Here is a 14,320-nt window from a genome sequence, read left to right as displayed (position 1 = left end):
TCATCGATTACAAGTAATGCAAATTGCAGTACTTGTAGCTGTAAACAATTCAGTACAACAAAATGTACAAAAACGTCAAAGAAAACTATGAATAACTGTGCCGAGAAATCGTGAAGCAGCTCATGACAATTTAGTTTCAGATTACTTTAGTGACCAACCAGTATACAATGAAACCACATTTCGAAGGAGGTTTCGTATGCGAAGACCCCTTTTCCTTCACATTGTCAACACATTAAGTGCAACTAACCGTTACTTCAACAACACCAAGATGCTACCATGCGTCTTGGTGCTTCACCCCTTCAGAAATGCACAACAGCCATACGTATGTTAGCTTATGGTTGTTTTGCTGATCAAGTAGATGAGTATTTGAAGCTCGGTGAAAGCACTGCTAGAGAATGTCTTGCACAGTTTGTCGACGGAGTAATTGCTCAATTTGCAACTGAGTACCTTCACAAGCCAACATTGGAAGATAACCAACGCCTCCTTAGAAAAGGGGAGGATAGAGGTTTCCCTAGCATGTTGGGCAGCATTGATTGCATGTATTGGGTCTGGAAAAATTGTCCAGTTGAATGGATAGGAATGTATCAAGGAAGATTTAAAACGATGACTGTTATTTTAGAAGCGATTGCTTCCAAGGATTTATGGATTTGGCACGCCTTCTTTGGGACGTCTAGATCCTGCAACGACATTAATGTACTTCGACGTTATCCGGTGTTTGATGATATAATAAATAATCGTGCTCCACAAGTTTTGTTCACTGTTAACAGAAATAATTACAACAAAGGATATTATCTCACAGATGGGATTTATCCAAAATGGTCGACATTCATAGACGCTATTGCAGTCCCACAAACCTTAAAAGATAAATTGTTCACTACATGTCAAGAGAGTGCTAGAAAGGATGTTGAGCGTGCATTTGGTGTGTTACAAGCTCGGTTTGCAATAATTAGGAAGCTTACTTTGGCATGGAGTGTAGAGTTGATGTGGAAAATCATGATGACTTGCATCATCATCCACAACATGATAGTTGAAGACGAGCGTGATACATATTTAAACTATAAAGATCCACTTGAATTTGCCCAAGAACAACCTGAAAATATGCATGGGACGTCCTCAACTAGAAATGCAACAACATTTACCGTAACTCCTGGACAGTATGATCCTGATAATTTTAATAGATTGATAGCTTCAAGAGGGGAGATTCGCGATAGACAAGTTCATGATGCATTAAAGAACGACTTGGTTGAACATTTATGGGTAAGGTCAAGGAGCTCGGTTAAAAATTAGCATTTTAATAATTTTATATTATGTGTGTTATTTTCGTTGCTTATTTTCATCCGTGTATTTCATATTTTTAATTTATGTCTTTTAATTCATGTATTTCGTATTTTACTAATTTTTTTTATTAATGTGAAAATGTATAGTTGACGCATTTTTGTTCGACTAATAATAATAATAATAATAATAATAATAATAATAATAATAGTAATAATAATAATAATAATAATAATAATAATAATAATAATACTAATAATAATAATAATAAACATATTTTACAAACTAAAATAATAATTAAGGGCCTGAACTGAACTGAACTGAACTGAATTGAGCTGAGTTGAACTGAACTGAACTTATTAATTAGTGATTTTTAACTACGGATTAGTGGTCTTTGATTATATATTACTATACCTATGTGGCTATGTGTATATACAAATGTACATATTAAGCTTCTTACGAAAAATATACTATATAATTATAAAATTTATGGAAAATATATTAAAAACTTGAAACCTCTAAATATTTTAAACACATATACTATTTAATTTTAAAATAAAATAGTATTATGACAAAAGAACAAAAAACACTTACATGTATCTAACCCATTTAAAAAAATTAAAAAAAAAAAAGAGAAAAGTAAAAATACGAAAAGCAAACAGAAGCAATGGCCCAACATTCCAACACGGCAACACCCTAACCCACTATCTTTAATGCTAACCCCAAAAGGCTATCTTCTTCCTCCTGCCCCCAACGACGCCGTCACCTTCATCCTGTAGTCCACCAGATCGGCGGTGCCCAGCCGGTTGAGCTTGATTTTTCGGCGGCTGTTCTGCTACGTGAAGCTGTCAAAGCTAAGGTTAGTATCAACACTCTTCCTAGTTTGTTTTAGATAGTTTTGTTTTGGATAGGTTAGTATCATTCCTCCTTTCGTATTAGATAGATCTATTTTGTTAGCTGAATATTTTCCTTTTGGTTAGTTTGTATTTGTTGTTGTTACAATTTTAATATGAATTGAATTATGAATTGAATGGTTAGTAAGCCGTGGATCCATACTTTTGGGATGGTTGAATTCATGTAATATTATCGAATTCCAAGCTGTTAACTTGACAGTTGAAGTATTGTTTCCAATACATTTATCTATTTCTTTGTATGCTGTTGTTTGGTTGTTTTTATCCTTCAGTTTCTCGAAATTAAATGATTTGGGGGTTTTCCTGTTAATTGAAATTGTTTTATGTAATTGATAATTCATGGCTTGTTATAGCTTTAATTATTTATAAATTGTTATCAAGTTGTAGATCAATCTGTGTTTTCCAATTTACCCGAGTTTTATTAATTTATCCTTTCATTGTTCGTATTTAATTATCCGTTGTATATATTAATTTACAGTGTTGTAAACTCGATATTGATGTGTTGTGTTGAAGTATCAACAGTATATGTTAGTGTTTTTCATTAGTTTCATGCGAATTGTGAAAATTATTTTGTGAACTTGACCATGTTTGAGCTCTGGTGATTGAGTAGCATTATTATGTGTTTTGTGAATAAGGCAGTTGAAGTTAATCTTTGCATCACTTACTTTTTTTTATTGAAAGTGTGAAGGTGGAAAGAATTAACGGCAAACTAACATTGTTCTGTCCATTAGAGGTTACAGAATGAAGAAACGTATTTGGGTAAATCAAAAAGGAATTCTTCCCTGATATGCTCATCTTGTAAACCATTAATCAACAATACTCCAAAATTATATGACATAAAAAAGGATGAAAAAAGTAAAACCCAATCTCTGGGTATGGTAGCTTGGTTAAATTTTAATACACTACTCAACAGTTTCCAACAATTCATGGGGCTCAGAGCTTTTTTTTTTTTTTTTTTTTTTTTTTTTTTTTTTTTTTGCTTTCTGGTTGGAGGCTAGTACAACAATAACACCAATCAATCTACACATATAATTTGTTTGGTTCATTGCTAATTGGATTTATTACACATATTTTAGTTGCAAATTGCAAATTGAATTTGTTGTTAGTAGAAATAATTCATCAGAGGAGTTTGTGGTGTAATGTTTGTTTTGTTACTTTGATTGATGTTTAGCAATATCTTGTTTGCAATGAGTACCAAACGGGCATCATTCACTCCGGACATTGTGACCATACTTTTGGGAATCCTGCCGGAACATGTAACCCCAGCTGGGGGGAAAGTTGATTGGGACAATGTTGCAAATACTTTACACACCCGGACAGCAAAGACATTTTCAGTCGTTTCTGTTAAGAATTGGTTCTCGAGTATGAAAGAAAAACATAAAGCTTGGAAAGAATTGAAGAGATGGACTGGTCTTGGATGGGGGCCGAATAATTGCCCTCTAGTTGATCTTTAATCAGAAAAATGGCAAGCCTTTTCTAAGGTACTTGTTAAGTATTTTTTTTCCTTTCAAATTTCTATAATGTACACATATGTTTTTTTTCCCCACTAATGCATCTCTTTGAAACGGAATCCTTTTTCAGAAATATAAAGCCAACGGAAGATCCCTTCTTAGGACTCCATTCGAGAATGTGCAAGAATGGGATAACATTTTGAAAGGTGGTTATGCAACTGGTGATTTAAGTTTTACCCCTGCTTCACTTGGGCAGAAAGAACAGGAAGATGTTGTTGAAGATGAAGATGAAGGAGCAGGTGACTCTGATGATGTTCAGGGAGATGAAACCCAAACCCCCAATACTGCCATCCAGCCTCCTATTGCCCGAAATGACTAAAAAAAACGTAAAAGCAATGACAGCCAGCCTTCTAGAATATCTGGTAAAAAGTCTAGGGAAGAGGATATTGATGCGTGTCTTGATGTACTGAGGCGATCCTCTTTGAGTCAATCTTCTAAACCCAAAAATGCTTTTGATGAAGTTCTCAGTATCTTGGACTCCATGGGGATTTTAGAACAGTATGGGGAAGCCTTTGCTGTAGATATTCTTGATAGCTTTCGCAAAACCCCCGGTACCATTGATCTTTTCACCGCTTTGCGTTCTGATGAAGGGAGACTTCACTTCATCAGGAAGCATATGCTTCCTGATGAAGCGTATAAGCCAGACACCTCTTTCAGTTCATTGATATCTGAAGATGTCTTGATGTTGACAACTAGTATGTTAGGTTGGAATTTTGTGACTTTCTGCCGGCTTTTATGTTTGTGATCAGATTTTCATTTTCTATTTTAGGTACAACATATGTTGTTGTAATAAGATCGGATGATCTCGGTACAATTATTTATGTTATGCGTGTTTGTATCAACTTTTATTTATCCTTTTTATTTTAAATTTTGTATAAAGTAATTTGCGTTAAATGTTTTGTTGGTTATGTAGAATGGATGATGAGTTGGTGCAAGAAAGTTTGACACGTATAGCATTGTATGAGCTACGGAGATTGACGTCCCAAGTTGAACGAATTCCTATGCATGTTGGTGGGGAAACGGGGAGCCAATGGATTCATAGGATGCTGACAGGCCATGTAATACCCGAATATTTTATGATTTTATATATAGTTTATATTTATTTATTAAATAACTTTCCTATTCTCATATTTTTATTTTAGAGTTCGGAAAGTTTTAAAACCCTATTTTAATTTAAATATGACTCTTTATTTTTTTAAGCGTATATAAACTATCTTAACCCTATTAATATTTGTGCAGCCGTAAGTTTTGATATTAAAAATCCTTCTCTTCACCTTCTGTCCGTGGGTTTATAGCAGCCCCATAAGTTCAATTAATACTTATAATCTCCATGTTAACATTTGAGCAATCAATAATTACTTTCTCCCAACTTGCTATTCATGTGCGTGACTTGCTGAATGTGAAGGTGGAGTGTCTTGCCTAATTTTGCCTAATTTTTGCTAAGGTAATCACACTATCAATAACCTTGGAGTCGTGTGGTTATATTTTTGTCTAGTAATTACACTATCAATCTTTTGAAGTTGTTTGATTATAATTTGATTTGTATGGTTTACTATATGTAATCACAAGAACCTATTTGAAGATGTTTGTATTACTAGCATATGTAAGCACACATTAGATTATAATTTGATTTTACTATTTATTATGGTTATCATGCTTATTCCTTGATAGTTGTTGGGTTATAATTATTCTTTATTTTGTTTAACAATTTTGTACTCGTGAATTTTCACATGTTGTTGATGTTTTGTGTGCAATTTGATTATATCTTATTGATTAGTCAAGTATTTTGAAGTATGCTCTTAGTATTCATCTTTAATGATACGCATCCACTAAATAGGATCAATATTTTTGATGCAATATGTATTACTTAAAAGTGTAGATTAGATATGTTATAAATATAATTCGATATTCGGTAATTTTAGTTGGGTTCCTTCCTGTTTGCTACATTAGAGCGCACTTCAGCAATATTATCACTTCGAGGTTTTAGGGTTACTTGAATTATTTTTATTATTTGGGGTTGTGAGTTAAATAATATTTGGGTCTTAGTATTATTGTCCTAAGAGTTGAGATATTTCTAAATTAAATTGTTGTATTATTTGGGAACACGTGCCATCGTTGAGATATTATGAATTAGTTTATGAATGGATTATTTGATCGATGTATGAGATCAAAAGGTTAGGAATTATTATTTTGTTCTTGGTTTGAGGCTCGGCGTTATATACCTTAGTCCTTGGCATGTTGGTAAGAGGATGATAATCATGAGTTAAGAATGAGGTACAATCTTTATTATTTATTTTTCTATGGTCCCCTACAGTGGGAATTGGCCCGTATGTGGTCTGGTTTAAGGTGTTTTCTGGTTATTGGGAGTATTCAAGTTTTTATACTTGTTGGTTTGTTATTCGAATTACCCTTGTCCAAGGCTAGGTATAAAACAAAGAGCGTGGCACACTTATTGGTTATGAGTTAGTGAGTGAAGGATTGTATTATTATTCGAGGTTGGGTTTGACAAAGGTTACTTCCATAGTACAATGTGTAATGTAGTTTCGAACTACATTGTTTAATTGAGCTAGTAATATAGATTATTCAATTATTCCTTGTATTCTGATATGTGGTGATTACTCAGCTTTTGCTGACGTGTGTGTTATTTTGTTGTGCTACTTGTGTTTGCGGCCATGTCTTTTTTCTTATGGTGGCCCTGCGACGATTTATTTTGGAATTTGTCCTTAATGGTGAGCAGACAAGATTGTTTTAGCAGGTTGATCAAGTGATCATAGCTAAAGGAGCTCAAGTGATCGATTAGTATGCTATAACGAGTTTATAAAGTTGTATAAATAGCTCACTTAGATTTATTAGGTTGTAATTATTGGGATTTTGTAAGCCTTAACACTTGACAGGTTGTCGAGTGTGGCGGTAATACCTCCGATTTAGGTGTATGCTTCCGCAATTTTATTCAAAGATTGTTCATTTTTACTTTAATTCTTGTTTATTATTAGCAAGTAAATCGGGGGTGTTACAGGCCATCATAATTTGTGTAAAGAACAACTTCGGCTAAGTAGAGAAATATTTATAAGTCTTGCTAATGTCCTCAGAGCACAACAATTGTTGACAGATGGTTCTCGTAAACATATGCACATTGAAGAGCAACTTGGGATAGGTTTGTACATGCTTGCTAAACCTGCTTCCGTTCGTGATGCTGCTGAAAGATTTCAACATGGGGTATGTACTATTTCGAGGTATTTCCACAAAGTATTAGAGGCATTGCAGACATTGTCAACTCAAATAATTCGACCTTATCAAAGTTTGAATGAAACACCTCCTGAAATTCAAAACAACAGCAAACTCTGGCCTTTCTTTAAGGTACTCATTTACAATAAATTTTCAAGATTATTAGCGTCTATGTAATAACCATGTTCACTTTTGTGCTTAGGATTGTGTTGGTGCCATTGATGGTACCCTCATACATGCAGTTGTTGCCGATGATGTGGGCAAGGCTTACAGAGATCGAAAAGGGAAAAAATCATGGAATGTGATGGCAGTGTGTTCACATAACATGTTGTTTACTCACATCAACGTAGGCTACGAAGGCAATGCACATGATAGCACCGTTTGGAAGCGAAGTTTAGGAGAAGCAAGAATTGGATTCCCTCATCCACCGCTGGTACAAACTAAATTTCATGAATAAAATGGGAAAATCTATTAGTTTCATTAACTAACATTATCATTATTGCACAGGAAAATACTATGTAGTTGATTCAGCATATCCTAATACACTTGGGTACTTGAGTCCCCATACAGGACGTGATTTGAGGTACCATTTGCCTGATTTCAAGAGATCAGGTCCTCCACAAGGAATGTTTGAGCATTTCAATTACCTACACTCGTCTTGTCGAAATGTAATTAAGCGGATTTTTGCGATTCTGAAAAATAGGTGGAAGGTTCTACAACCTAAATTGATGCCACAAATGGAATTACGTTTTCAATTGCAAATAATCGCTGCTTGTTGTACTCTACACAATTTTATTCGTTTACATGAACTAGGGATTCCATTCATGCACCAAGTTGAAGTCATGGAGCGAAGAGAAGATCAGAGGAATGCCGAGGTAATGGAGGAGCTTGGTGGACAAGAAGAAGACGAAGAACTAACTGACTATGAAAATTAGTTTAAGTTGTGTAGTACTCTAATTTTCTCAATAAGATTAACAATAGAAATGTGTATCAAAAAAATAGAACCATTTGAACAATGAATTGTATCAACATTATTATTATTATTAATAATAATATTATTATTATTATTATTAATTATTATTATTATTATTATTATTATAATTAATTATTGATTATTATTATTAGTATTATTGTTATTATTATTATTTATTCATGATTATTATTATTATTATTATTTATTGATAATAATAATAATAATAATAATAATAATTATTATTATTATTATTATTATTTGTTGTTGTTGTCGTCGTTGTAATAAGAGCTTAAAAGAATGAAATTTGGCTTTATATCATTAGCAATATCATTAGACATAAGAGCTGAACTGAGCTGACCTGAACTGAACTGAACTGAATTTCAACGGAAGAGAACATGCCCTAAGTCTGTAAATAGGAGAGATAATATATGGTGGGGTTACTGGGGTATATGTAAATAGGATAGAGTAAATGGGAAAGGATACTCATTGATGTTGGAAATATTAAGAAAGAGGATAAGTAAAAGGATGGAGATAGTGAGAAGTTATGTGGAAGAAAGAGAGTGTGATAGTCAAGTGGAGGAAAGGAGAGAGAAATTGGGAAAGGATTGTTACTAGGGCTGTGCATCGGTCCAAAACTGGACCGGACCAACCCGGACCAGACCGAAGACCGAATTTTAGGAAAGCTGGGACCGAAGACCGGACCAGTCAAATTTGGTCCAAGACCGGACTGGACCGATTGGTCCGGGTTAAACCCCGGACCGGACCGATAATCGATGATCCTGAATAGTTTTCTAATGTGGACCTTATTATTATGGCCTTTAAGCCTTTAACTCTTTGAGTATTGTACATTATAAACATATTAATCATTACTGCTTACCTAATGCCTATTTACACATATATTTATTATTATTAATCAAGTCATTAAGTCATATAGTACCCATTTATAACTCAAAAGTCAAATCACAAATCCACAATTCCAAAAGTATACGTTAAATATACTACAATTGGTATTAAAGCCAAAACATCAATAAGGACAATAAAAATGAAATTATGAAATTGCTCCAACTCCTCCAAGAATCTTGAACATCATCATATCATCAGTATCAATCTGCAAAAGAAAACGAAAACACATATAAATTAAAAAATTCCAAAGAGATAATATATGTATTGAAGTATTAGTAATAATATAGTTGTATTACCTTTTTTAATTATCAAACAAAAACTACATCAGATTCACCATCATTTAAAGTAGAGATCTCCAAATCTATACAAAAAAATATATCAAATTAGCTACTATAAAAGAAAAAAAAATTGTAATGATGTATTAGAAAATACCTTTCTCAAGTTGCTCAATTTCTTCTAATTTTTCCTCAACTCCTCTTTCTTTATCTTTCCTTGGACGAAGCCAATCTTGTGAACATATAAGAGCTTGCACCATCTTTTAAGTGAAATACAATTATTTTCACAAAAATCAATAAAATTATTAATTACTAATTTAATATAAACAAAAAAGATAAGAAAGAAAAATAAAAAAGATGTACACCTTACCTTAGGAGTTAAGGAGCTTCTAAATGAATCAAGATGACTACCCCCGGCACTAAATGCCGACTCGGATGCAACTGTGGATATTGGCATTGCTAGTACATCACGAGCTAAGTGTGCCAATATAGGATATCTATGAGCATTCATCTTCCACCAAGTTAGTATGTCCATCTCTAACTCATGTTCACCTATTTGATCATTCAAGTATCTATCCAATTTCGAACTTGAATATCTTCCATCTGTCGCTAAACTCCTCACTTGATTTTCAATATCTTACTTTAAGTCAAAAATAGTAGGTTGTGAAGAAGTACATCTAGTGCTAGTAGTGAATGAGTCATCACTGTGCAGTGTGAAAGGAGTATACATCTTTCTATAGTCATCAAACAATGAAGTAGCTCTACGATACACAATTTGACTTAACTCTTCATCTTTAGGTGATGGATACATACGAGCAAAAGCAAGTTTCAAGCCTACAAATTTCACCTTGGGATCAAGTATGGTACCCATATAGATCAACACATTCATCTTTTCAATATCTCCCCAATATTTGTCAAACTTTTGCTGCATTGTAATGGCCATAAGTCTAAAATCTCCATCATCACTATTCATCAACCTTTTCAATTGATCAAGAGCACGAGCAATGTGAAAAAAAGTATTATTACTTGTTACATAAAATGAACCAGAGACAACATCAGTCAAAACCTTAAACTCTCTTAGGAAAACTACTAACCCTTCAACCACCTTCCAATCACTCTCAAGGGGAGCTCCAGAATTTCTCAAATCATCTTCTAGCTCCAATACCACCACTCTGATTATCATCATATCCATCATGGGTTTCACTAATCGTATCTTGATCTAATTGAGGATTAGTTGGAATATCCATCCTCCAAAAAATATCTCGAAACTTCAATGCTTTTTCTAGCATATCAAAAGTGGAGTTCCATCTAGTTGGAACATCTAAAGACAATGAAGAATGGTTTGGAGCATACGTTGCAGCTATGTCTTTAAAAAGTTTCAATCTAGATGGAGAACTCTTAACAAACCTCACAACATATCTAACCTTATTGATGGATTTTTTATTCTTCTTCAACCCATCCCACACTATAAGGTTAATAATGTGTGAAACACATCTCATATGCATATAATCACCATTACCAATACAAGACAATTTAATTTGCATCATTTTTCTTAATTCAGAACATGCAACATCATTAGAACTTGCATTATCTACAGTAATAGTGAATAATTTTTCATCCACACCCCAAGAAGTCAAACATTCTTCCACCCCCTTAGCAATAGCTTTACCCTTGTGGTTATAAATAGGACAAAAGTTCAAGATCATTTTATGCAACTTCCACTCAGTATCAATGAAATGACTCGTAAGACACATGTAATTGATTCTTTGGATACTTGTCCATGTATCAGTAGTGACAGAAATCCGTTGACATTTCATTCTTAGTAGTTCCTTTAATTGTGTCCTTTCTTTTGCATGAAGTTGTAAACAATCACGTGCAATAGTAGTGCGTGATGGTATATGAAACCTAGGACAAACTACAGACATAAAATGCCTAAAACCAGGTTTTTCTACATGACGAAAAGGTAGTTCATCCACAATAATCATGTAAGCAAGAGCATCTCTAGCATCATCAATATTTAAAGCCCAAGCTCTCATTTTATCTTGTCCAACCTCAACATCATGGTCAAAAGCTATCTCAGTTTGTTTTCCTCTAGTTTTATTTTTAGGATTAGCTGGACAACTCTGCCAATGATTTTTCACGTTTTTTGACCCATAGATATTAACATCACAAGCAAATGTTTTATTCTCACAATACATACACTCAGCTCTAAGCTTACCATTTTCCTTGTACTCCCAAAAATGCACCCAATATTCTGCTCTTCTTCCTTTTGCTTTTGGAACATAATTTCTTCCCTCCAACTTTTTCCTAGGTGGTAGTAGTGTTGTCACATTTTGCTCCTCTTTATCAACATTATCAGAAAACATCATCCTCATTAAAAGTTGCATCATTTGCCTCTGAATCTTCAAACTCAGAGAATGGCCTCTTATTTGTTGATTTGGAGCTTTACATTTACAAGGAAATGTAAATTATAAAGCATTTCTTATGCATAAAATATATTATTTATTAAATGCAATTAACTATTGACATATTCGTTGGATGTAAATTATGAGCTTGATAGTAGTGCTATAAGCTTAGCTTGTATAGTAATATTACTGATATATCTAGTGGGCTAGTAGCATACTAGCATGTATATAATATAGTAGTTTTTTAATGCTATATAATATATCTAACTTTTAGAGAATATAATATTGTAGGTTGTTTTAGTGCTATAATCTATCTAACTTTTGGAGAATATATTATATTACTTTGTAGGTTTTTTTTTTAACATAAAAAGACAATTCATTCATTAGATATAATCAAGGTTCACAAACATAAGTTTAACCAACAAAATAAAGTGCTGCTCCATAAGCCTAGGATGACTACTACTAGCAAATAACCAAACTCCACAATTACAAATCTTTCCTGCATCCAAACAGCACATCAAAATCAGACAAAAGTTCATGACAATAACCAACAGGACTCTGCAGCAACTGAGCATTAATGCCAAGTCTGTTAAATGCTCCTAGTGATATCCTCTGCATAAGTATTCTGAGCACAAGCAGGAACTTCATCAAAGAATTTCGCACCCCCTCCCTGATGTACAGCTAGTTTAGCAAGGATATGAGCCACCTGATTCGCTTCCCTTGGCACATAATTGAAGTTAAAAGAACAACCCTTGCTGAGGAGAGCTTGCATATCAATAAGTATCACTGCTAATTCATGAGTTCCATGCTTGGCCACTTCCTATATTGTGCGTTTGAGGGACAGAGCATCCGTTTCATTGATAACATCCTTGAGTTGAGCATCCACCGCCATCTGCATACCCCCATGTATGGCCATAAGTTCAGCTTGTGCAGGTCTGTTAGCCGCAAAGCTCCACGCCTTGCCAAAGAACCAAGTGCCATCAGAGATCCTAGCCACTACTCCCGCACCAGCCTTGTCCTTTCCTTGCCACGCCCCATCGCAATTGATCTTGATACAGTTTCCCAAAGGTTCTGCCACCTTGATTCCCGAATCAGATTCACTGGAAGTCTAGCATTGCCCTGAAAAATTTTGAGAGTAACATCCAAGTCCAACTTATATTTATTAAATAAGGAAATGGGGTGATACACAGCACGTTGAAAAACTGTGTAATTCCTTGCCTTCCAAATGTGCCACAAGGCTATCGAAAAGGTCACCTTCCAATAGTACTCATCCCTAGATTATAGTTAACCCAACCTTCCCAATTAAGATTGAAAAAATCATGATAATTGAAGTCTTTATCCATTTTATTTAGGCCAAAAATCCTAGACCACAAAGTTCTAGTATTAACACAATCCCTAAACAAATGCATATGACATTCATCACTAAGATTACATCTAGTACAAATGGGATCAAAGTTATCAATTCTCAAAGCCAAAATAGTAGCCGTGGGAAGAATGTGATGACAAATTTTCCAAACAAGCATTTTGTACTTAAAAGGGATATGTATATGCCATAATTTCTTCCAATTAATAGAGGGGAAAGTAGGGTGAGTAACAAAATTAGAAGCAAGCTTGTAAGCACTCCGGATACTAAATTGTCCACTTGTCTCTACCCCCCAACACAAAGTATCCTCCACCGAGGCAACTCTAGGAAGGGGAATGCTTTCAATAAGTTTACAAAGGTAGTCCGGAATGATATGCTTGATTTTGTTAGTATTCCACATTCCATTGTCAATGATATGATTAACCCCCCAATGAGCCATAGAGTTAGGAATAGGTTTGTCAATGACTAAATAAATGGGTTTATCCCCCACCCAATGATGGAACCAAAGACATATATCCTTCCCATTCCCTATTCTATAGGAAATACCCTTCAGTAGAAGCTCCTTCCCTTTGAGAATATCCTTCCAAAGAGGGGAGTCCCTCGAATTAGGGATGCTATTAAGGAAAGTGGAGCATTTAAAATACCTAGCACGAAGAATTCTTACCCAAAGCTTATCCGGTTCATGAATGATTGTCCAACCAAGTTTAGCCATAAAAGCAAGATTTCAATTCCTAAGATTACGCATACCAAGACCCCCTAACCCGGAAGGAAGACAAACCTTTTCCCAACTAGTCCTAGGAAGGTAATGAGTTTTATCCACTTTATTCCAAAGGAACCTCCTACAACTCTTCTCTAAGTCCTTAGTAATGGCACTAGGAAGCAAAGTAGTTTGCATGACATAAAGAAGATGGGAATTTAGAACGGATTTAATTAAAGTACATCTTCCGGCCATATTAAGAAGTTTAGCTTGCCACCCTTTTATTCTATTCTTAGTCTTGTTAAGAAGATCAATATAATCCGATTTTCTAAGTCTATTAGGGCTAATGCTTACTCCAAGATATTTCCCAAACGAAGGAGCACCCTTGATGTTGGAAGCATCAAGAATAGCCCTTTTAAGGGACAAACACATTTTGGGAGGAAAAATAACCTTAGATTTATTAGGACTAATAAATAAATCCGATTTATTCCCAAAATCAAGAAGAACTTCCTTAATAACCCTCACATTATCCACCGAAGCCCTAGCAAATAAAAAGACATCATCGGCATAAAAAGACATCATCGGCATAAGAAGAACTTCCTTAATAACCCTCATATTACTTTGTAGGTTGTTTTAGTGATATAATCCATCTTTAACTTTTGAAGAATATAATATAGTAGTTTTTAATTGCAATGCATATATAATCTATGTTTTTAGTATGATATATTGTTATTAAAGATGCAACTCGTGACCTCATGCAAGATTAGTATATAAATATAATA

General features: G+C 34.2%; 2 protein-coding genes across 2 annotated transcripts; one reads left to right on the top strand and one right to left on the bottom strand.

Moving 5' to 3' along the window:
• The first annotated feature begins 276 nt into the window (after positions 1-276).
• LOC145619649 (uncharacterized) lies at positions 277-4,016 on the top strand. Its single transcript, XM_081674354.1, has 2 exons — positions 277-1,257; positions 3,768-4,016. Exons 1-2 carry the CDS (start codon positions 277-279, stop codon positions 4,014-4,016), a joined length of 1,230 nt encoding a protein of 409 aa, XP_081530480.1.
• A 6,202-nt stretch (positions 4,017-10,218) lies between these two features.
• On the bottom strand, positions 10,219-11,448 carry LOC145619648 (zinc finger BED domain-containing protein RICESLEEPER 2-like). The gene has a single exon (XM_081674353.1). It carries the CDS (start codon positions 11,446-11,448, stop codon positions 10,219-10,221), a length of 1,230 nt encoding a protein of 409 aa, XP_081530479.1.
• Between the last annotated feature and the right edge of the window lie 2,872 nt (positions 11,449-14,320).

Source organism: Chenopodium album, chromosome 27 (genome assembly GCF_948465745.1).
Source record: "Chenopodium album chromosome 27, dcCheAlbu1.1, whole genome shotgun sequence".
Classification (NCBI taxonomy): Eukaryota; Viridiplantae; Streptophyta; class Magnoliopsida; order Caryophyllales; family Amaranthaceae; genus Chenopodium; species Chenopodium album.
Note: the sequence above shows the minus strand (reverse complement) of the source record. Positions and strands in the feature narration are given on the sequence as shown.